We start from the raw sequence: 24,818 nt of genomic DNA, 5'->3' as shown, positions 1-24,818 counted from the left end.
TTAGTAGTGGGAACAACAAAATTTGGTGGTAGTAGGGGGTAAGGGGAGTCTGAAAAAGAATAACCAGATAATCTAGAGAACAAGTATGGAGCCGAGAAAAGTATATTTTCTTTACAATGCACTTTTTATTTTGAAGTCTTTTTATTTATTTGTTTGTTTGTTTGTTTGTTTGTTAATTGTAACCCAAGGATATATTTTCCAGTTGATTTTTAGAGTGAGTGGAAGGGAAGGAGGGTAGGAGGAAGGAGAGAGAGAGAGAGAGAGAAAGAGAGAGAGAGAGAGAGAGAGAGAGAGAGAGAGAGAGATTGGTTGTCTCCCACACAGGCTAGGAATTGAATCTGCAACCCATGTACATGCCCTTAATCAGAATAGAACCTGAGAGCCTTTGTGTGCAGGCCAACACTCTATCCACTGAGAAACAGAAACCAGGGCTATTTTGGAGTCTTTTTAGATTTACAGAAATGTTGCTAAAATATTACAGATAATTTCCACATACTCTGAATCCAGTCTCAGTTCCCTATAATGTTATCATTTTATATTATCCTGGTATATTTGGAAAGACTAAGAAATCTTCATTACTTTTAAAAACACTAGAGGGTCTATTCAGATTTTACCAATTTTCTCCTTAACGATCTTTTTCTGTTCCAGGATCCAATCCAAAATACCACATTGTATTTAGTTCTTGTGTTTGTTTAGTCAATCTGGTCTGTAATGGTTTCTCTGAACTTACTTATTGCTCATGATTTTAACAGTTTGGAGGCGTCATGATTAGTGGTGTTTTGTAGAATGTCCCTTCATTTAAATTTGCCTAATATGTTATCTCATGACGAGATTTGCGTTATAAGTTTTTAGAAATAATGCTGCAGAAGTGAAATACCGTTCTAATCACATCAGATGAAGGGTACAGGAGTCCACTTATTACAGATGATGCTAATTTTGATTCCTTAGTTAAGGTGACATTTGCCAGATTTCTCTACTGTGAAATTATTATTGTTTTCTTCCCATACTTGATTTCTTGGAAATGAGTCACAAAGGTCAGCCCAGACTCAAAAGAGAGGAAACTAACTTCTACTTCCTGGAGGAAAGAGTATTTATGTATATTATATTAAGTTCTTCTTTAAGGAAGATATGTCTAAGAGAAGAGGGTTTTAAAAAAGAAGGTGTGGTCATCTTCTGTACATTTTATGCAGATGAAGAATCAGAAGTCTTCATTGTTTTGGGCAAAATTAAGGTTGGGTTCTTTTTAGGAAGAAAAAAAATTAATTTAATTATAAGGATGGAAGCTAAATGAGTGAGAAGAAGGGTGAATGGCAGAGAAGGAATTAAAGACCACACATGTGAACCCTTCTTTGGATGAGAGACATTTCTGTAAAGTAAAAAGAAGACCCAGGAGAAAAAGATATTACTATTTGGAATCAAATTTTTAGTTAACATAAATGTGATTTCTTTGTAATAAATGTCAAGTGTAAGTAGATGTGGCTTCCTTCCACTTAGCCATGATCAGTCTGTATTGGGCATTTAATAAATCTTTTTTGAACAATTGCAGGCAGCCTTGCAATGCTCACTGACAAAATCATTTTTACAACCCATTTCGCTCATCATATCATGACAGTTAGAATAATCGTTGTCATGCTCGCAAGGATTGGCTGGAACAAAAACAAAAACAATTAGTCACTTCATTATCATTTTCCTCCACAGCAGCAATACACACAATAAATTCCATGTGAGTGAGGAGGAGCGAATAGTACTAACAAGTTGACATCATGAATTATGCTCTGATGGCATAATAGAACAAACAAGTTGTCATCATTCATTATGCTCTATCTTGAGGGACATAAGACCCCTTAGTTAAATTCACTGAGTAAGGCATCATTTGTGTGTGTGTGTGTGTGTGTGTGTGTGTGTGTGTGTGTGTCTGTATGTGTTGTTTTTCTGTTTTGTTTTGTTTTTAATTTGAGCTTTTCAAAATATTTCTAAAATAAATGACTGGCTTTCCTCCCTCAGAAAACAGGGTGAAATGAATTTAAATAAATCTTTATGAATCTGCACTATCCAAAAGTATAGCCACTAGCCATGTGGTTGTTTAAATTTTAATTTTAATTAAATAACTTCAAAATTTCAGTTTCTCAATGATACTAGTTACAGTTTATGTGCTCAATAGCCAATGTGTCTAGGGACTACTTCACAGGACAGTGCAAATATTGGACATTTCCATCATGGCAGAAAATTATATTAGACACTAATGCCACTGAACTTAATGCCACCAGCCTTTCTTTCAAGAGTGAGAAGTTGTTATGAGATGTGAAAGTAAAAAAAATATATAAAAATAGAATTTTATTATTATTATTATTGGACATTTCCACTTGGATGTCCCTCAGTGGCCACAAATCTCAAACTAAATTCATCATCCTACCTACAAGTTTGGCATTTCTTTGGTATCCCTAACTCCCAGATCAATTCACCTGATCTCAGATGAATGGTGGCCCCACTACAAAATAATTCAAACCGGGAACTAGGAATCTATCTGCACTCATCCCTTCTACTTTTTATGAATGCTTAACAAGCACAGGTAATAAACACTGGCTATTCTACTTCTCCTTGTCTCTCATAAACTGCCCATTTCTCTTCATTCATTTTGCCCGAATACAGTATTCTGTCAGGTGGCTTCTACCCAATTGTTTCTTCATACTACTGCCAGGAGCTCTTTATGAAACACAGTTCTGTTCTCATCACTCTTCTGCCTGAAGTCTTTCAGTTAGTTACTCAATACTAACAGGATAAGTTCCAAACTTCTTAACAAATAGTATATAGCAGAGGTATAAGTATTTTCTTCTTTAGTTTTAATAGCTTTTATATTGTAAGTATTCTGTATTATAGCTATATCATTCACTCAGAAAGAATGTTACAATTTAGTCAGGTGAAGGCATTTGAGAGGTAAAAATGAGTCAACTGTATTGCTATAATAATTCTAATAATGCATCCAACTAAAAAATACCTATTTGTACCTTCATTCATAACAACATTGGAAATGAGATATTATCTGACATCAATTTTGATCCTTTCTGCTAAAATAGTTTTAAGGCTTCTGTTAGCAAATAATACCGTATGCCAATTTGATAGACATTTTAAAAATACATAAAAGTTACTAACAACACAAAAGTGCAAATGATTATTAAATTAAACTTGATCATTCCAACTATGCTATGAGGAAAATGAGAAATTTAGTATGATTAATACTTTGGTATAGAAGGGACTGTATTTGGTGTGCCTGTCTAGACGGAGCTATATTCTATGGTCTCACACCTTTATGTTTGTATATATTGAAAATATTTTCTTTTGTAAAATGCCACCTTTTATATAATAGCATTAACTTGAAAAAAAATCATATTTAATTATAATAAATTATTTTCACAGAAACATTTCATACATGCCAATATGTAATTGGTCAACATAGTTACAAATATACATCATTGGTAGATGTTTCTTAGGTTACATAGGATAACAGGCTTTAGTTGAAAAAAGTACATATATACTGAATGGTTTAAGATGTTCACTTAAACACACTCTGTTCAGTAATTTTATTGTTCTCTTCTGCATGAAGTCATTGCTTAAGTTGGCTTCATTCAGAAGATTTCTGAATTTTTAAAAAATACATACCAGGTTATTTCATTATACTGATAAACTAATGACTTCAGACTTACTGCATAATCCTTGGTCACAGTTATTAGGACAGCTGCCACAAGGTGTTCCTTTTAGGTAGGGAGTAAGACTTCTGCCAACTCCAATATTACCACTGGAATTTGAAAGACAACATTTTTCAGTTTAGTTTATGCTCCAAAGGTATCAGTAATCACCAATATATCTGAGTATTTACTCAACGTTTTTCATTGTGTCATCTGAAAAACAAATATTGCTGATTTATACTCAGATAGCAATGCAAAATGAGATCATAATTCATACATACACTCAATTCCTTGACCATAATCTCACAGTCCGAGCAAATGAAATGGAATAAATAGGTCTAAAGTTTTGAAAGTACATTTTAATGTGTGGTCAGACATTCAAAACACTCAACACATGGGCCAGAACTATTAAAAAAAGATTTTAATGGATGGTTCTTTCAGAGATTTTCGTGTTAAATTTTGAGAAGTGAATACTTAAGATATTGCTGTTTTTTGACAAATTGAAAGATATTAGGAATTTCCTGAAAACCCTTTGAGGCCCAATATTTAGTCAGTTCTTAATGGTATGTACTACAGGTATTTTTAGATGAGCAGGAGTAGGAATATTTGAGTACAAAGGGCTGGAATCACTAGAAAGTCATTACCATTTGCTATTTCACCTTCACCCATGGCCTTACCATCCAGCTTTCACTTTCCAGATGTGAATTTAATATAAAACTGACAGTACCGAGTCTAGAGAACTACACACAACATACAGCCATGGAGTAACGCTGAGCCTCGGGAAAAGCAGTTGAGAGGGAAGACAAATCATTTTAATCATGGTGGAAGACAACTTAAGAATATTAGACTCAAATATGAGAAATTGGTCTTCTTTCTGAGAAGTTGATTGTATCTCAAATTCAGAACATATTTCTAAAGATTTATCTCTTCCCTTCACTGAAATATGCTTTTTTAGTTTGAGTTGTCTATTACATGATACTTTTAAGATATTAAATTGTTGATGGTATCATTGACAGCAAATTTGAAAGCATATACTTACCTGGGACAATAGTGGCAAACATAATAGTATTTTAGATTTTGGTGTTTGGGACAATAGGCAACTCCACATCCAACAAGGTAAGACGAGTACCAAACAACCTACATGCCCATAAGTGCAAATACGAGAGTACATTAGAGAAGGAAATATATAAAAACAAACAATAGAAAATAAAAAACTGAAAAGAATGTTACTGACACACAATTTCATACACCATATGGAAATATTTTAATTTTTGAATTAAAGTAAAAATCTTTAAAACTATTACATTTACATGTATATTCACAGCTTTATCCATTCAGACTACTCAGAAAATACAGAGTAAGTTTTCCTATTAAGAGCCCACATGCTTTTGACAAATGATGGCTCACAGCTAAAATACCCACAAACTGTGAAGACTACTCTTTACCTACTGGAAATCTTCCCCCAGATTCAACATTGGAATCAGTCCAAATTTGGAGAAACTTTCTCTTTAGGGCATTTATTGCAAAGTTTTATGTGTGTGTGTGTGTGTGTGTGTGTGTGTGTGTGTGTGTGTGTGTTTCATTTTTTTTCCTTACCTGGGTATAATGTCCAACCACTATATCACTTCTTTTTGCTCCATAACCATAGATAAAATTAATTCCCTCATTAAACCAGGTTTTGATTACTCGTGACCATGGAGTAGGCTTACTTGACATAAAGATATTCTCACCACAGTCCCTTTTACCTAAGAAAAAAAACAAATAATTCATGGGGAAAGCAATAAAGTATGCATTAGTTGGTATTGAGAGAGAGAGAGAGAGAGAGAGAGAGAGAGAGAGAGAGAGAGAAAAAGAATCATCTACCTGTTATCTATCTATCTATCTATCTATCTATCTATCTATCTATCTATCTACCTACCTACCTATCTATCTCTATCCATCAAGTTCCTGATCTTCAAACAAATGCCCATAGTTGCTGACTGTTCATTAATACATAGAGAGTTCCTTATCAGCTATAAGCCTAAATGAAACCAAATATGCCAAATGCATTGAGGTTGGTCTCAACATGCAAAATTTTGAGTAAAGTCTTCCTTCTTTAATATCTACTCCCCCAAGAGTGATTCATTTACAGATTAAATTCTTCATGAGTGTTTGCCTCCTGTGCTCTCAACTGTGTATTGTTAGCTTGCTGAAAGCAGAAAGCAACTCATAGTATTTCTCTTATTCTCATCCACACTTACGAGAAAATTTTCATATATAGCAACTTTAATAAATTTTTAGGGTAGTTATTTTGTGTAAATTTTGACAACAATCTTACTCTCAGTCTTTAAGAGTTCCAAGCATAAAGCAAATGACATGAGGAGGGACACTGTTTTCAAAGTTTATGGGTTTCCCTTTAATCAGCAAATCATAATGTCATAGGCCAACATCTGCTCAAAGAATTAGGATAAAAGTGCTTTGCAGCTCACAAACATTTCAATATACTTTTCAAACCTTGAAATTAAGATTTACACTTGGATGGCTTGAAATGTGATATCTACATACTTTTTAAAGGAAGTGTAAAGTACTCTTGAATAGCTCCTTTTTTAAGGGAAGAAAGAAGCTGAAATTTTAACAGTATATTAGGATCTTCAACACCAGTTATTTCAATCTTTTTCTGAATATAACTCACCCCTCTCAATAATTTCATAGAATTATAGAATCAAAAATGACAATGACAGTACTACTTTCAAAACAGGTGAGTTATTTATTATTTTAAAATTGGGCTTGCCTATATCTGTCAGTTGCTACCTCAAGTAAATATTTTGTTTAATTGTCAATACAGATGATATCTCATTGTAAAGGTCATGTCTTTGAGGCTATTTTTGAGTCTAATATAGTATTGCATGCTTTGTAAGAGCATCTAGAACACACAAAAGATTTGACTTACTGTCACCAAAAATGAAAAAGATGCTAATGGTAAATATTTTTTAGTAAAAATCAGAATGGTTTGACAAAATTCAGCATATTTTATAAATTCAAAAATAAATAGTTTTCAAAACACAAACAGGCTCGATGCTATGAAAAAAAAGGCAATGGGTTAGAAGTCTGAAATTCTAATTTTGAATTTACCATATATAATACTTGCTAGCAATGATTTTCCTGCTGACAGTGAGTCCCTTACTCATTAAATCAGAGAAAGAAATGACACAGGACCTGCTTTACTCACACGATGGTAAGAGGTACAAATATGGCATTATGTGAGACAATTTTTATAAAAGATAGAACAGTAAGCACCAGGTGGTGCTTCTCTGTGCTTTCTCTCACACAGGGATACTTTAACTTGAAAAAGGCAACATTGAAGCAATATTTATCCAAAAAGGTTTCTTAATGCAACATCAACAAATGGCTCCTTATTATCTTACTTATTTACCTACTCAAAAAATATTTGATTTACATACCAACTTTTCGATCATTTTGGTCACTGTGTTGGAAAGTACACTTGTTTGCCCACTTTTGGGAATTTGCTGCTGCCTTGCTGTCCCATTGCTAAAACGAAGAGGGAGAAGAAGATAGGCACTTAATGAATTAAGACACAAAGGTGCATAAGGTTTGTAATGAGATTGGTGGCTTGATTCACATCATTATAACTTTTTCTGTACATGCATATTCTGGTTATTCTTATAATCAAAGACCATTTTTAATGTGTCCTTTTCTACTCTCAAAGAAACAGAGATAGTATGGCTACCCCAAGTAACTGTGAAGTCTAAGATAGTTAATAATCTATGGATGATAGCATAGCAGGAATACCTAAAAACTTTTAGCAGTGGTCCTATCCTAAATGTTGATAAACATGTAGATGTATTGATATGATTTTCCTATAATACTGAGCTGGCATACTTCATTCTTAGTTGTGTGTGTGTGTGTGTGTGTGGGGGTTGTTTGTTTGTTTGTGTGTGTGTGTGTTTGTTTTTGTTTGTTTTTGTTGTTCTGGTTTTGTGTGTGTGTGTGTGTGTGTGTGTGTGTGTGTGTGTGTGTGTGTGTGTGTTTCCAGCACTTAATATGTTTCTGAGACATTTGGCTTCTGGCACTAGGCCCAGAATGATCTGTTATTTACCCTAAATGGCATTGGCCCTAAAGGAAAAATGCCTTTCTGATTATAGATTAGGAGGAAGTAATATCAAAAAAACATAATGGCCCCTAACTGGATGGCCAAAGATTTGGTTTTAATTCTGCCTCCATAACTTAAATAACCCTGTAAAATGGACAAGTTGTTTAACAATATAAAGTACAATTAAGAATTTGTGCTGCCCAGCCGCCACTGTGGTTCAGTGATTGAGCATTGACCCAGGAGGTCACAGGTTTGATTCCTGGTCAGGGCACATGCCCAGGTTGCAGGCTTAATTCCCAGTGTGGGGCATGCAGGAGGCAGCTGATCAATGATTCTCTCTCATCATTCATGTTTCTATCTCTCTCCCTCTCACTTCCTCTCTGAAATTTATATATATATATATATATATATATATATATATATATATATATATATAATTTTTTAAAGAATTTATGCCAACTTAAATAGCCCAATAAAATGAACAAGTTACTAAATCATTATAAAGTACAATGAAGAATTTCTGCCTGGTCCCATGGAGTTAGTGAAGGTCAGGTTTTGGACCCCTCACTTGCATAGGCTTTACCAAGGTTGTACTGGGGGACCTCAGAATATGCATAGAATTAAAAAAAAATTTTTTTCAGTGGTAAGATAGTTGTGGACTCTCTTCCTGAAAGAGGGTTCCTTTAAGCTTAACTTGGATTTTCCTGTCTAACAACATGTCTCGGAGGAAAGGTCAAGGGTTCAAGGTGAAACCTATGTGGGTGGAGTGGACATTAATAACAAGAATGATGTCGATGGTGATTGTACGTTGTCTGACTGTATGGAGAGGAGCTGCTGAGAAAAGCTGCCTATAACCAGAGAACTTACTGGGTTAAAACAAACAGAAAAGGCCAGTTGAAGTGTCTAACCTCAGGGCCAGGATTCCTAGAAAGGGCTTTAGGGGTTCCCTGGGCCCCCTGAAATTATATGCAATTTATATATGCACACAATATATAATTTCTCTGGGAAGAGAAATTTCACTCACAAAGACAGAGAACTCTGAAATACACATGATAGTGAATCAATTCTGACAGATCCCATTATTCTAGTGAATAGAACCTCCAGTGGTAGGATGATACACAATTTTTAAGCAAAAATACTGTAGTATGAGGGATGAGGAAAAGTATTTCTGCCTTGTCTATAACAAAAGCTCTAATGAAATATCAGAGACAGAACTTCCTAAGTCACCAAGTTCTTCGAGGCCTTTTTTTAGTAGGAGACTGTGATTATCACAACTGGCTCAAGCCACTTTCCTGTGTGGCCGCCTCTTACCATCTTCAGCATGTTTCTGGCCCTTGGAAAGACTGATCTTCTGACGTCATTGTGTTTCTTTACGATCTCTCTTTGCACTACTTTTTGAGTGGTGTTTATAGCAGCAAGAGTTGACTCCTAAACGAAAGCCAAATCAGAATTAGTTTTTAAAAGTTTGAAAAATTGCATATGAGTAAATTAATTCAAGAGCACAAAGATTATTTCCGAAGTATTCAGTTCAAACCAATATTAATTTTTAAGCATTGCCAATGAATCTGAACCAAAGTTATATAATTTTTAAGTAGAAAAGAAATAGTTTTGAATTTTGAGAGTGCCAATGTTATTCATGTCATGATAATTCAAAACACCTTTGAGGCCACAAATACCACTTTTTTGTATGCAGAGACATCACAATGTGATTGGTGTAGACATCTGAGTGATAGCATAATGACAAAGTTATAAGATAGGAACCCTTAAGACATTCTCATTCATAGTCAGTCTGCACTAAAGGAGTGATAAGAGGAAGGTCAGGTGATTCTACACCTGAAGGGGAAACTTTGACCTGACATGTTACCTGTATTCAAAAAAAGAATGTTTAGGCCTAGTCCAAATGCATTCAATATTTTAGTCAATGATTTACCTATATTATGTAGCAGATTTTTTGGAATTAATCAAAAGACAGTTTTATAATATTTAAAGAAAAATCTCCAAGGCAATTTGGAGGGAGAAAAGCCATGCAATTAATGGGTTATTGCCGGTTTCGTTCATTTTAGTAACAAAAAATATAATTAAGGTATTAACCAGATGCTTATATTTTTGGTATAACTTTGTGCGTGGGTGGGGGGTTGAGAAGCAGGGTCTAAGCCTAGAGGCAAGTAGGCTGTGTAATTAATCCATAAAGTTTACACAATGTGATGGCTTAAATTTGCACAAGTCTGATGTTATACCAGCATAAGCAATATTTTGAAGTATAATTTGAAACAGACAAAACCCTGTATTGATTGTTCCTGACATGCTGGAATAAGTTATTTCTCTTTCCACAAGTACTGAGATTTTGCAAAGTTCTCCAAATACTGGAAGCATAGGTCTGACCATATTTATATTGCCACTGTCTTCTTATGCATCCATTTCTCCCACCTGCACGTATATTCCTAAGGACAGGGACCAAGACTGAATCTCAGCATACCCACAAATTCAGCACATTCCCAGCCACTGATTCCTAAGTTGAAAAGGATGCACATGAATGTTAGCAGTGACCAATCAAAGCATAAAATAACAACCCTGGATATATCCTATTAACCCTCAAAACCCATTTAAAATTGTTTTATTTCAAAGCATATTAGAATGTGGTGCCAGAAAAAGAAGTAATTATTTCCTACTTCTTATCCCATCTTGTTTTGTAGATAACAATTCTACTAAAAAGTAGATGCCTTTGTTTCTTTTTTTAATAAATATTATTGAAAGTTTTATTAGGTGATGAGAAATATGAAAGTGTTGAAAATAAAATGGATAAAATATGGTTTCTATCTATCATTAAATAATTGATATTGAATAGGCAATATGACATAAATTATTATAATACCACATGATAAATAAAACAATAGGTGTGATGTACTAGATACAGAGGAAGGAGGGATCAATTTTTCCTGATTGGGGTTAGAAAAGGCTTCATAAAAGATGGCCTGGATTGGGGTTTTAAGAGGTGAATAATGTCTTGTAGGCACCTTCAGAAGGCACAGAAAGCCCTGGGCAGAGGGAATTTAGAGCATCGGACCAGCAAACATGTAGTGTTGCAAAAGATCTAACAATGGTGCCCTTTTTAATGATTTTATAAATGAAAACTAGGATATGGGTGAGAGAGGTCATAGGGTATCAGAGGTCATATGACAGAAAATCTTTAGGAAAGAAATTGAGAAGACAGTAAATGACTTGAATCAAGCCCTGAGTGATGAATATATTGTCTTCAGATTGAAAAGTTGATAAATAATGATTGCATTGCTGAATGTCAAATGAGGTCTGATGCAGTGTCAGAATTCTCTTTCTTGGGGGTCCTAGCCAATCTTGTCTGCCCAATGCTAAAGTCGGGTGTATGAACAGACATCCAGAAGCAAAGGTCCTCACATTCAGAGGTTCTCTGATCAGGAAATACAATAGATTTTTTATATGGGCACTACACATCAATTAAAGAGGGTAATTGATACTTCTCTTGAGATTATTGAAGTGAAACAACATCTTAGAAATAATTAGAGCATATTATCTTTCAAAAATTAATTGTAAAAGTTATGAAAAAACCCAAATGCTTCATATTTCCAGTAAATTTTCTTTTTCTTAAATTAAACCAAAAGATATACTTATTCTCATGCAGTAACTATGAAAATTAAATGTAGTGATGTATGAAAAGAAGTTTTGTTAGTTTGAGATTATGCAAGTATATTGTTAATTTTCTATGGGGATCATATTGAACTAGGTTAAATAAAAGTAAATCAGAAAATGATCTTGAGATACGAGGAATTTCTTATAGTTTTTAAGTGCATAGAACAGTGCTGTCAACAGAAAAATAATTAAAGCATCAAAGGTCATATTAATTATTTGGTGACTACTTTACAAAATAAAAAAAATAGGTGAAATCAATATTTTTAATATTATCAGCCCGTGGCAATAGGCTTTCCTTCCCCTGGCTGCTGGCACCAGTTTTCCTCTGGCACCCAGGACCAAGGCCTTTGCTCCAGCCAGAGCCTTCAGTCTTTGCTCTAGCTGGAGTGCTGCTCCTATAGTTCTCTCCATCCCCCACCCTCCTTCTCATAGCAAGCTTCTTGTACTGCCCAGCTGCTCTGCACCTGCATGCATGCTACCCAGCGGCCCAGAGCAGCTGGAGGGCAGGGCCGTTGCCATCTTTGTTGGGTTAATTTGCATATTCACTCCTGATTGGCTGGTGGGCATTGTGAAGTGATGGTCAATTTGCATGTTACTTTTATTAGTGTAGATATTTTTGAAACATATTCAAAATATATGCTTTCGTCATGCAATCCATATTAAAATTATTAATGAGATATTATTTTACCACCCTTTTTTAACTAAGTCTTTAACTCTGCTATGCATTATATTTATTCAGATCTCAGTACTGACTACCCATATGTCCTGTGTTCAATACCTTCATGTGTTTAGGGGCTACCATACCTTGTGATGTCCTAGACACTCTCTCCCTTTTTACTTTGGAAAATTAATCTAATTGCTTGCTATCCTTTAGGGTTGCCTGATCTGAAAATATTTCAACCTCAACCATACCTTTCCATTTGCAGGAAAGAATGGAAGCAACACAGCAGCCAGAAACAGCAACACCGGGAACAACGCCATTGCTGGTAAAACAAAACAAAGGCAACAGGGACATGAGTTGGAATTTTAGTGCATGAACTTCTGAGGAACATGGTGATGGAGGAGGGGAGGAAATATGAAACAAGGTAATGATATAATTTATCCTAATTTCATTAGTAATGTAACAGAGAGGATCTGTCACAGGAAACCTATAGAATGATATGGATTCAGCACCTGAAGCAAGCTTCTAATGGAGACAACAAAGAACAAACAGATGCCCTTTACTGAAATAGTGCACCTGTAAATATTAAAGTTCCACCACCCAGTTTTACCCGAGTTCCACTGTGTTGTTTATGTAGCAACTCTTTTCAAGGTCGAGGAATGGCTTCTTCACATTGCCCATTTAGGGGTCATCATAGCTCCCAACTGTTACTATTATGGGGATACTACTGCACTAACCCTTGCTAGTTTCATTGACCCTCCTTTTCTTTATACTAAATATCCCCTTATTAACATCTCTTCAATTTACCCCTCGGCATGAGCCATTTCTTCATTCTGATTGATATATTTGCCATTTGTAGAACCCTAGATAAATCCACTAAGAAATAGTAATTTAAAAACAAAATACTTTCTACCATTTTCCTCAGTCTTTTCCATGTGTTGTCATCCATTCCCATTCAAATCTTCCTTTTTATTACAATGCCTTAATTTTTTAAAAAAAAAAGTAATACTTTCCTTTGAATTAAAAACAGAAAAATAACTTTTAAGGGATTATTGACCCTGTACTAGTATTAATACCTTTCATATGTTCACATCTTTTGCCTCACTAATTCAAATTCCTGAAGAAATAATATATACTGGAAAAACTTTAGTGTACATTTTTATCACATTAATATTCATAAGGGTAAAACAATTACATACTCACTAACAGGGAGATAAAATGTCTAAATAAATTAAAATACATCCTTTTCTTAGACAACTAGTAGCCCAGTGCACAAAATTTGTACACATTAAAATGGAATTAGCCCTAACTGGTTTGGCTCAATGAAAAGAGCATCGGTCTGCAGACTGAAGGGTCCCAAGTTCCATTCTGGTCAAAGGCATGTACCTTGATTGTGGGTACATCCCCAATAGGGGGTATACAGGAGGCAGCTGAGCGATGTTTTTCTCTCATCAATGTTTCTAACTCTCTATCCCTCTCCCTTCCTCTCTATAAACAAACAAACAAATAAACAAATAAATAAATAAATAAAATATATAAAAGAGAACTAATTAGATGAAACATTTTAATAATGCTATTTGCCCTTTCTCGGTAATAGAAGTGTCAGAAATGAAAGAAAATTAGTAAAATGTACATGAAAATCTTCTACCTGTCAGAGTCTGGAGCACACCACAGGACCTAGAGTCAAATTCCTGCCCACCCGAGTGTCCTTGAAATTGAGTGAGACCCAGACCCGGCCAGCCCCACCCCTGTCAAGCCCCGCAGGGCAGAGGGCACAGCCTCAGGTCCCTAGTTATGCTCTTCTGGGTGGGGGCACAGTCTCAGATCCTCCATCAAGCCTTGTTGAGAGGTAGGCAAGGCCTCAGGTCCCCCAGCCTTGGTTCCGGGGCAGGGGGCACAGCCTCAGGTTTCCTGTCAAGCCCCACCAGGTATGGGGGGGGTGCAGCCTCAGGTCCCTCATCAAGCCCTGCCAGGGTGGGGATAGAGCCTCAGGTCCCTCGGCCCGGCCTGGCCTTAGTTCCCCCAGCCCCAGCAAGAGGGAATGAGGGTGTGAGGGCGTGAGGGCGTGAGGGCATGAGGGCACAAGGTAGTTAGGGCGTGACCACCATTTGCATATTAGCTCTTTATTATATAGGATATGAGAGATAAAATTATATTTATGATGGTTTTATAACAAGGAAAATGTGTAAGCTTCAAAATTAAGTTAAAAAATAACACCAAGGTACATTGGGTGATTCTTAGACTTCTATAATAGATAAAAGTCTGTGCCTTCCCAAAATTCATATCTTCAAGTACTAATCTCCTGTGAGGCTGCATTTCTGTTCGGGTCTTTAAAAAAGTAGTTAAGGAAAAAGTAGTTAAGGACATAAAGATGGGACCTGATCCAATGAGATTAGTGTTTATATAAGGTGACACCACAGAGTGCATTTGCTCTGTGTATATTCTCTCTCTCTCTCTCTTTTTCTCTCTCTCTCTCTCTCTCTCTCTCTCTCTCTCTCTCTCTCTCTCTCTTCTCTGCACTCACAGAGAAGAGGGCATGTGAGAATGCAGTGAGAAGGGGGCTGTCTACAAGCCTGGAAGAGAAAAATCACCAGAAACTAACCATACTGGTACCTTGGTCTCAGATTCTAATCTCTAGATCTGTGAGAAAAGACATATCTGTGATGTACAAGTCACCCATTCTATGGTCATTTGTTATGGCAGCCCAGGCAAGCTCATGTACATTCTTTTATTTAATACGAGTGCACAAAATTTATGCACTCAGATTGGGGGTGGGGGTGGGGGGGTCTCAGCCCAGCCTGCACCCTCTTGCAATTCTGGGAGTCCTCAAGGGATGTCCAACTGATAGCTTAGGCCCACTCTCCACACTAGCCAGCCATGAGCCCACCTTATGGTTGAACGGCACCCCTCCTTGTGGGAGCACACTGATCATCAGTGGGCAGCTCCTACATTGAGAATCTGCCCCCTGGTGGTCAATGCATGACATAGCAATGGGTCATTCTGCCGTTTGGTCAATTTGCATATTAGCCTTTTATTATATAAGATTTGAGGACTACCTTATTTTCAAGAATGTTCCAAGGTCCATAGCATATAGTAATTTGAAATCTTCTGGAGCTATAGATGTGTGAACAAGGCACTGAGGTAGCAGGGTATCTGCAACTACCACCAAGCATCCATATCTCAAGTCAGCTTTGCTTCTCTCATGGGTGTATATTAAAAAAACTCTGTGACATAAGTATTTGGGGCCAATTTTAAGATAAGGTAACATAAAAGAAAATATTGTGTAGTGGCATTGATGATCTCCATGTGTAGGGATAACTAGAAGTGAGTACATTATGATTCTCCTAGAGGACAGTAACAGCAACAGGACCTTATCCTCTTCTGCCACAAAACTCATGCTCAGACACAAAGCTAAGCAAAGAAAAAATGAGGTTAAACAGAAATACAAGAGAATGAGTTTATCTTCATGTGATAAAACATTTTTTTCTTCATGAGTCTGCATTCCCATAATTATAATAATTAGAAAAAGAAAACATATTTGTGCCAAAGAGTCTATTGACTCTTGGAAAATTCCTCTGTTTTTGTCTTGGTTACTTTTATTTGCCACCTGGTGAAGCTAATAGGTCAGGCCTTATGATGTCCAAGTAAGAGAAGTACAGAGGCATAGAGGTATTAAGTGACCTCCTGACACTCTCATCACTAGTATGTAGCTGAGGCAGAACCCAAGATTTATTTTAACTTTAATATCTATATCCCACTGAACTGTACTATACATTTTGGGGGCTGAGGTTGCAAAATAAATAAATATTTTGCCTTGGCAAAAATAGTCATGCATTACTATAAATCTTTTGGCACCTGATAAATGATGATTACTCAACATGTTTAGGAATTTTTTTTTGAAATTAACAATGCTAACCATTAAGTACAATCTTGACCTTCAAATATAAAATAAAACTCCTAAGACTTTGAGAGTTCAAATAATATTTTCTTAGGATGTCATTATAAGTTAAAAACATAACACCATTATAACTTTTATTTATGATACTTTGTTGAGTTAATGAAGGACTTTGTTGGCATTTTAATAAAGTGTTTTTGCCCTTTAAATAAGTAGAATGGAAAGGGGGGGTGTTGAAATGGAAATCACTAGATTGATAACATATTTCTGTAAGGGTTCTGTACTACATAAAAATTATATAGGTGCTTCTATAATTTTTTTCAATTTAAGCTCTTCTATACAATTAAAATTTTACGATGAGAAAAGGTTTATGTTGTTTGTATTGTAGTTTTTACGTAGAACAGAGGAAGGAACAAAGAACAGAATGAAAATCCAAAGACAAAAAAAAAGAAAAACCTGGAAAGAAAAATGAACTTATTTCTGTACAAAGCAAACACATAAATTGAATGTCAAAAATAGCCTTTTTTCTTTCTCAGAGATACCTGGCCCCCCACTGAGCAAACCTGAACTCTGGCACTTGTATTGGGATAAAGAAATGAGAGCAATGCGAGTGTTAGGAAGCCCGGGTGTTTGTTATTGTTGTCACCTGGCGTTCTGTTACCCGCTCCTCTCTAACTAGGTGAAATTTACAATCTTCATTTGTCAAATAAAAACATGGTGACATAGGGCTTAAAGTTATAAATAACATTAAAAAATTCGAGATCATTAAATATCACCATATTCATACAAGTCCTAGCATTACCGTTATTACTGTATTATCATTTGTGATGCTTGCTCCCTTATGTGGGAGTGTTGTCAGCAAAAATCTCAGGGATGGTGTTTGCTGGAGACAGCCACCTGGCCCAACATCATGCTTCCTTCCCAGGGTACCCTCATCCTATGTCAATCAGGTATGGGGTGTAAAGGCCCAACCTCCCCAGTCCAACTAGAGACAGCTCTGAAACATTATCCTAGCTTCAGGACCACTCCGAAGTAGTTGATTGAATCCTCCAATGAGATGGCCTCCCAGCTTGATTTCTTACCTTTGTCCACTCTTACTTCCTTCTTTTCCCTTCCTGGGGAATTAATCCCAAGTACATCTCTTAATAAACTGTGTCTCAGGTTTTCTTCAAGTTGCCTGGGGAACCCAGCCGAGGGCATCATTCATTAGATAATCTTTATTCCATTACACTAGTCAGCCTAGTCTCCCTATTTACACTTTCATTCTCTTTTCCTTTGATCGTATGCCCTATATGTGTTTGATCATATTAATCCTCAAACCTGGATTCTAACCACATTTTTTTCGAGAACATTTCAAATTCTCTCTCTTTCCAAAGAAACTCGCAGACTAACATCAAGAACCCTGAATAGGAGCATTTAAAGTTCAACCAGTAAACTTTTGCTTATAATCCACTTTTGTCTTTCTTTCTGATTATGTGCAGGATCTACTTTATCTCTATTTTGCCATGTACATTTGCCCTTTTTTCCATAATTAGATGTGTGTTTGGAAAAGGCAGAATACAATCATCACATTATTCTAAATTCCTTGTGGCTAAATTGTCCTTGCTCAGCGGTGGGTGGCGCTGTAGAAGCTGTTGGAGTCTCCAAGAGGACTCTCTGAGGCCGTGGGCAGGCCCCTCCCTCTGGCCTGGCCTCCAGTGAGCCTCTCGCAGAATTTGAGCAACAGAGAAGAACTGATTCTCCTTTTTATTTTCTTACAAGTTAATGACAATCAGATATTGTTCTTTCTTTTAACACACATTCATCAAGTTTTACTCACTTTGTCTAGGGTGGCATGCTAGATATTGATGACCATGATCAAGTGAACAAGATATGATTCCTGCCAGCCCTCAGGATCTAGCTCACCCATTAGGGGAGTCCATCCTACACGTACCCAGAGTGCGGGCTATTTGGACTGTCCCATGTGTGCAAAAGTGGAGGCTAAAGTTTCATTTCCTTTTGCCCTGACAAATTGTGAGGCTTTTGCAAAAATATGGGGGAGAATCTAGACTAACACAGGGCTCTGGAAGGAAGTATTAAGGATGAGGTAAATGTGATTAAGATTTAGCATCAGCTGGAAGGCTAAAGCATTTAGCTCCACTCCCAGCCTCTTCCCCTGGTGCTGAGAGACTATGGTGTACTTTGTTTTCATGGAGGAGAGTCCCACAGAAAAACATTAGAAAGAATTAGGTAAATAACTATCTCTTCCTGTCATGAACTTGCATGGAGACAATTTCTAAATGTGTATATTAATAGTTACACATTTCCTCTGCTAATTACTGAGGGACACATGTTTTAATTCTTTTAAAATAATTTCCCTAAAAAGAATTATTTTGCTAAGTAAGCTCGCAAGTTTCTCTCCGTTCTGCTGCTTGTAATTCTCCTTTTTAAAAGAGATTAGCAATTTCTCTTAAGTGTGATTAGAGAAAAGCCAAATTGAGACATTTCAAAGGTGTGTAGTTACAATTGTTGAGGGCTTACTACTATGTAATTACAGATTGCAGACAGCAAGTTGTGTCTTTCTGAAGCATAAATGCAAATGATACAATTAAGCTGTAATATACTGCTCCTTCCTCACACTGATATTAGGGCCACCGCTATGTTTCAAAGGCTCACTTGAAAATAAATCCTCTTCTCAAATAACATATCACTATTTATTAACTTAATAAAAACATATATTTATAAAAATTATAGCAAAATTAGAAAATTCATAGACTAAAAAAAAATCATGTAGCAAAAATATCTTACTAAATTTAATCCCTAGTTATAGCTAAAATAAAAACGAAAACAGGAGATATCATTAATTTGTAATGACATTATACTAAACTAGAGGCCCGATGAATGAAATTCGTGCGAGAGTAGGCCTTCTTTTCCAGGCTGCCGGCACTGGCTTCCCTCTGGCACCCGGGATCTGAGCTTCCCTCACAGCCTCGGCTTTATCTGGAAGATAATTGGCATATTACACTTATATTATTATAGGTTTCTACAAAAAATATTCTAGTTATGGGAGAGACAAGGAGCATTCCATTTAATATTGGGAACAAGAAAAAAATGACTAATGTCAGTGTTATTGTTCAACATTGAAGTGGAGAGTTTCTGGTCAAAACCATAACAAAAAGAATTATGGTATATATATATATATATATTCAGTATTCTTGAAAAGGAAGAGATAAATATTATTATGCTTAAATGGTATAATCACCTACCTAAAAATTACACCATTACAAAAATACTATTGTCATATACCAGCAACATTTAACTAGAAAATAAAAAATTTTAAATTGATGCTATCTATAACTGTAACAAAAACAATAAGGTATATTTATGACATAACCAAGAAATAAATCCTTTTGGGAAAAAACTTTAAAACCCTAAAAAAAAGCCCTATATGGTTTGTCTCAGTAGATAGAGTGTCAGCCTGTGGACTGAAGGGTCCCCAGTTTGATTCCGGTAAAGGGCACATGCCTGGTTTCAGGCTCAATCCCCAGGGGGGGGGGGGGGGGGGGGTTTGTGTGTGTGCAGGAGGCTGCCGATCAATGATTCTCTCTCTTCATTGATGTTTCTATCTCTCCCTTTCCCTTCCTCTCTGAAATGAAGTAAGTAAATAAATAAATAAAAATCATAGTAAAAGACATAAAATATCTGCATAAATTGTTTTCCATGCTCCACTTTGTAGGTGTTGATATTATAAAGACAACAAATTGAATTAAACTAATATAAAAATTCTTTATAAGTCCAATAAAAATTCTGATCAGTATATGAATAATGAAGCAAACCTTTTATAAAAAAAATTAACGTGGGTATCTTTTCATATTTAATTATTAAGATAGACTTCAAACTTACGTTGACAAACGTGATATTATTGAAGGAGCAGACACAGGGACCTAGAGAGGTGAGCAGAAATTTGAAGAGACAAACCAAATAAGGTAGCATAAAAGTCTATTTAGGAGAAAGAACAAGTTACCTACCTAGCATATAGTGTTATAAAAACTAGCTCACTATATGGAGGAAAATAAAACCAGATCCTTTTATATATATATATATATATATATATATATATATATATATATATATATATTGATTTTTTACAGAGAGGAAGGGAGAGAGATAGAGAGCCAGAAACATCGACCAGCCGTCTCCTGCACATCCCCCACTGGGGATGTGTCTGCAGCCAACGTACATGCCCTTGACCGGAATCGAACCCGGGACCTTTCAGTCCGCAGACCGACGCTCTACCACTGAGCCAAACCGGTTTCGGCAAAACCAGATCCTTTTTAAGCATCACCTATAAAGGTGAATGTAGAGGGATTAAAATTATTAATAGGTTAAAAAAAAAAAGAAAAAGAAAGTTTACCTGCAACTTTTCAGGGCTATTCCTTTGCCCTAGGTGAGTCACAGGTAACAGTGCCGTTATATGGAGCTGGTGTGAAGCACTGTACCCTCTTTTGGGCTCATTTAAAACTCCTAAGAGTCTAGGTATTAGATGATGTTACTCAGTACCCCAGTTTAAGGCTAGCAGTCCCAGGATCTGAGATTTCATTATAAAATGCCAAGAACATGCTGCAGAACTGGGAGATAAACCCACACATTTTTACCTCAAAGCCCTCACCCCTGAGGGAAGGGAAGATAAATGTTTTAAGCAATACAGACCATAAAAGAGGCAATTAAAAGCATTAATGCACATGCATGTAATGTGTGCAAAATAGGTATAGACACACACACATACACACACACACACACACATCACAGCATAGAAAAGTATCTGATGCATCATTTTCAAACTCTCAACGTGATATGTGATCTTCATTCTGATCACTTTCATCTCACCACTTACTTGTGAGAAAGAAATCAGCTTAGATACTATACAACGTTTGCAAACTTTCTGGACTTTGTCATGAGGGAATTCTGTACAAATTTATAAATGATAACTGCTTTGACAGTTCTGAAAAGCGATTTTTTTTCTTTTTTCAAGGTTTCCCCCCTCCCCTCCCTTTGCTTGAATTTATTAAACATTGTTCTCTGTAATTCTGAGCAGTATCTGATTTACACACTGTTTGAGAGTTCTGCCGCTCTTCCCCCAATTTACTTTTTCCTCAAACCCAAGCCCTATTCAGTGGTCCCAAGTGACTGCACACACATCAGAGAGTAGCTCCGGGCTGAAAACATGTCATCAGTTTAATTTCCTTTGATTCTCTTCCAGCGAGTTAGTCATCCAGGCAGACACTGGTATTGGCTTTAACCAGTGGAAGAGGCAATTTCAGATCTTTCTCTGGCAATAGTATACTACTAAGTCCTCCCTAAGCTCCCTGCCTCACATTCAGCCACAGAGGAGAAAAGCCTTAATAAAATATTTTGAAAGTAAAATCTCTCCTCTCTGAGGTAAATAACTTCTTACATGTCATGCTTAAGTAGCTCTATGGTTTTTTAGTTTCTGTTTCTCCAGAGTCACTTCTTATTATTAGGAATATAAAATTCTATGTGGAAATTGCTTCCTTATATAAAACATACAAAAAAGACATTCTACTTAAATTACTTATGCAAATTAGCTACCTTAGGAGATTCACTTTTAACTGGAAAATTTCAGAAAGTCTTAAAAAATTTTGTATTAGTTGAGTGCATTTTATGGGAGAAATTGTATCTTATACTAATAATCTTTAATAGAATATTTTTTATCTCAAGTAAATACTATAATTTGGTTTTGATGGATTTAAAACTATGAATAATAGCTTCCCATCCTTATTTTAATAATGTCTGTATTAATACAGATATATGAATATCAGTAAATTATTAATATATGGACATATGCACACACATATGGCCATACTTTTTATTTTTCTAATAAAGGAAGTTTTAGTATAATTGTTTCCAAAAATCATAGACATGGGAATGAGTAATGTTGCTTATTTTATAAGAAAAAGCAAAAAATTCATACAGATTTTAAATTTTATACAAGTTCTTGTGCAATATTAGAGCTATTAAGAAGAATATAATAACATAGGTCATTATTCTCTATAATAGTTGTCAACAGAGTTTTGAAAATTATAGATTCATTTACTGGCCTCATTTGCCACTGCCAAGGCATAAACACATTGGCAACATAAAATGTTCACCTCAAAATAGAGCAGCTGTCACTTACAGTTGGTGCTGGGAGCAAGGTAAAGTATCTGCTTTATCTCTAGGAAGAAGGAGAATGGAAGGAGAGAAGGTTCGAGAGGTATATATGCATTACACCTATTTCCTGTCTTTGGCAAACACTGTTTGTGCAAGTAAGTCTAAATCAACAAAGTCTGAAACAGGATTTGTCATACCAATGTCTCAAATTTTATTGTTGGTTGTCTAACTGAAGTTTTGAAATTCTCATGGCCTTTTTAAATTAATGGTTATTGCAAAGTTAGCTCTTGTATACTTACTCTTTGGAGCTCATACACTATAATAATTTATCCTCATTTTTGCCAATTAATATTTTGGCAATTCTGAACCAGATTATGCTCATTATAGCATTGGAGTTTTCAAAATTACTTCTGCATTACTTCAAGAAAGCTAAGCTTATCATTTTCATGAATTATGGAGAATTCAGTATTTTCTTATAAAGATCTAAAATATTCATTCCTATTCTGTTGGACCTTATTGTTTTTGGAGAACAATTAATATTTTATATTTATATAAGGTCACAAGGCCTTTCAAATGGCAAAAGACCCAACAACAGTTGGTATTTCTAAGTTTTAAATTTTCTTGATATTAAAATTATTTTTTTCTGCTTGTGTGGATTTCAAGATACTATTGATCTAAATTGCATAGCAAGTTATCAGCATTTGATTCCTTTCATCCATAAGGCTTTAATTATTGCAGGTTTGTTTCCATATCTCACTAATGAAGGAGGGTGGGCTAATAATTTCAGATTCTCTCTACCTCTAAAGTGTAATGATTTCAAATATTGCTTTTTTATAACTGAAAGTGTATAAATAAATCACAGGTAGTGCATGTATAGCACTGTCTTGTGATTCTGGGTGCTATTGTTAGCATATAGTTCGAACAATGTGGAGCGAAATTCAATCATCTCTGTTCATTTCAAGTTTATAGTAGCTTGATTGAATTACATGGCAAATGTTACTAGAGCAGACCAGTGCCATATATATGCCTAATATGCTGTGTCCGGCCATTCAACCATTTGAGCATTCTCTATGATGCACACTGACCACCCAGTGCTCTGACAGGTAGGTTAGCTTGCTGCTGGGGTCTGGCAGATAGGGACTGGGCAAGACGGGCCAGACACCAGCCCTGCACCTCTGATGGTCCCTCTCCAGCCAGGCCGAGGGACCCCCACTGGTGCATGAATCTGTGTATTTGGCCTCTAGTATATATATTACTTACTATTAGCATTTACTAGTTATTCTCTAATTTTATATCTGTAGTTATGATTAAGTGAACACTACATTCACTATGCTATATGGGTATGCTGCTTGTCAAATATTAGCACTTTTATTATTAATTTAAACAAATATTTAAAAATTGTGGATCTTTAAGGTTATAAAATGCCACACACATACTGTATTGACAGATTGACCTTAAGCTTTCAAAATTGTTTGAAAACACCTTTGTTCCTTCACCTCCCAGGATTAATATGTTCTTTTCTGTATGAACATCAAACATGGTCATTGTTGGTCCTTCATGACCCAGCCCTCCCAATTTAAAAAAAAAAAGATATATTTAATTGATTTTTTACAGAGAGAAAAGGAGAGAGATAGAGAGCCAGAAATGTCGATGAGAGAGAAACATCCACCAGCCGCCTCCTGCACATCCCCCACCAGGGATGTGCCCGCAGCCAACGTACATGCTCCTGACCGGAATCGAACTCAGGACCTTTCAGTCCACAGACCGACGCTCTACCACTGAGCCAAACTGGTTTCGGCAGCCCTCCCAATTTTATTAATGAGTATATGCCAGCTCATTTGTATTTGTATACCCAGAGTTTATGTTAAAAGGGCAAATCATTTGCTCCTGTGTATATAGTTAATTCCAACTGTTCTAATGGAATTTGTAATTGAGTTTTGATCTCAGTAACCATTGCTATTAACCAACACATTCTGTTTAGGGAATGTTGTTTTTCTTCTTAAAATTAATTCTCTATTCTTGGCTTTTGACCAGTGTGCTCTGACCAGATTGGCTACATAAAACACAGGTTCTCTTCTTCCCTAACTAGCTGTTGCCTTTTGGGCAGTTCTGTGCTGACTACCCCAAACTAACTAGTTATTCAAAGGTAAGTAGCATCCCTGCCTTATAGCTGACACTCCATGGCCCAGGTTTCTATGACTTTTCCTTCCTAGGTAACAACTATGTACTAGTTAAGAGCAGTCTTTGGAAACTGTCAGGTCTGGGTAACCTCCAAGTTCCAATTTTCTCTTCTGTAAAATGTTGATTTTTATATCATAGGTTTCCTTTAATGATTGAAAGCATAGTATATATAAAATTCTTAAAACAATGCCTGGCATATGATGCTCAATAAGTGGCACTAATATTTTTATTGTTATTTTCAGCAAAACCTTGTATTTGTTGAACATCTAAAATTGTATATAATAAAAGCCTAGTTAGCATCACATGCCACCTCATCACAAGATGGCTGCCACAAGATGGCCGCCACAAAATGGCCAGCAGGGGAGAAAAGTTGTGAGTGATCAGGCCAGTTGAGGAGGGGAATCAGGGGTGACCAGGCCAGCAGGGGAGGGCAGTTGGGTACAACCAAGACTGCATGGGAGGGCAGTTAGGGACCACCAGGCTGGCAGAGGATCA

The 24,818-nt window shown here is 36.1% G+C and overlaps 1 protein-coding gene across 1 annotated transcript; it reads right to left on the bottom strand.

The window, feature by feature from the left end:
• Nucleotides 1–730: 730 nt before the first annotated feature.
• Nucleotides 731–22,208, bottom strand: LOC118705828 (cysteine-rich secretory protein 3). The gene is made up of 9 exons (XM_045572950.1): nucleotides 22,169–22,208; nucleotides 16,535–16,570; nucleotides 12,349–12,419; nucleotides 9,085–9,201; nucleotides 7,124–7,211; nucleotides 5,280–5,428; nucleotides 4,723–4,820; nucleotides 3,702–3,793; nucleotides 731–1,646 (listed from the first exon to the last, which is right to left on the bottom strand). The coding sequence occupies exons 3-9, from the start codon at nucleotides 12,415–12,417 to the stop codon at nucleotides 1,519–1,521; spliced, it is 741 nt and encodes a 246-aa protein (XP_045428906.1). The 5' UTR covers nucleotides 12,418–12,419; nucleotides 16,535–16,570; nucleotides 22,169–22,208; the 3' UTR covers nucleotides 731–1,518.
• Nucleotides 22,209–24,818: the final 2,610 nt, after the last annotated feature.

This window comes from Pipistrellus kuhlii, unplaced genomic scaffold (assembly GCF_014108245.1).
Source record: "Pipistrellus kuhlii isolate mPipKuh1 unplaced genomic scaffold, mPipKuh1.p scaffold_m20_p_5, whole genome shotgun sequence".
NCBI lineage: Eukaryota > Metazoa > Chordata > Mammalia > Chiroptera > Vespertilionidae > Pipistrellus > Pipistrellus kuhlii.
The sequence above is the reverse complement of the archived record's forward strand: the minus strand, read 5'-3'. Positions and strand labels throughout refer to the sequence as shown.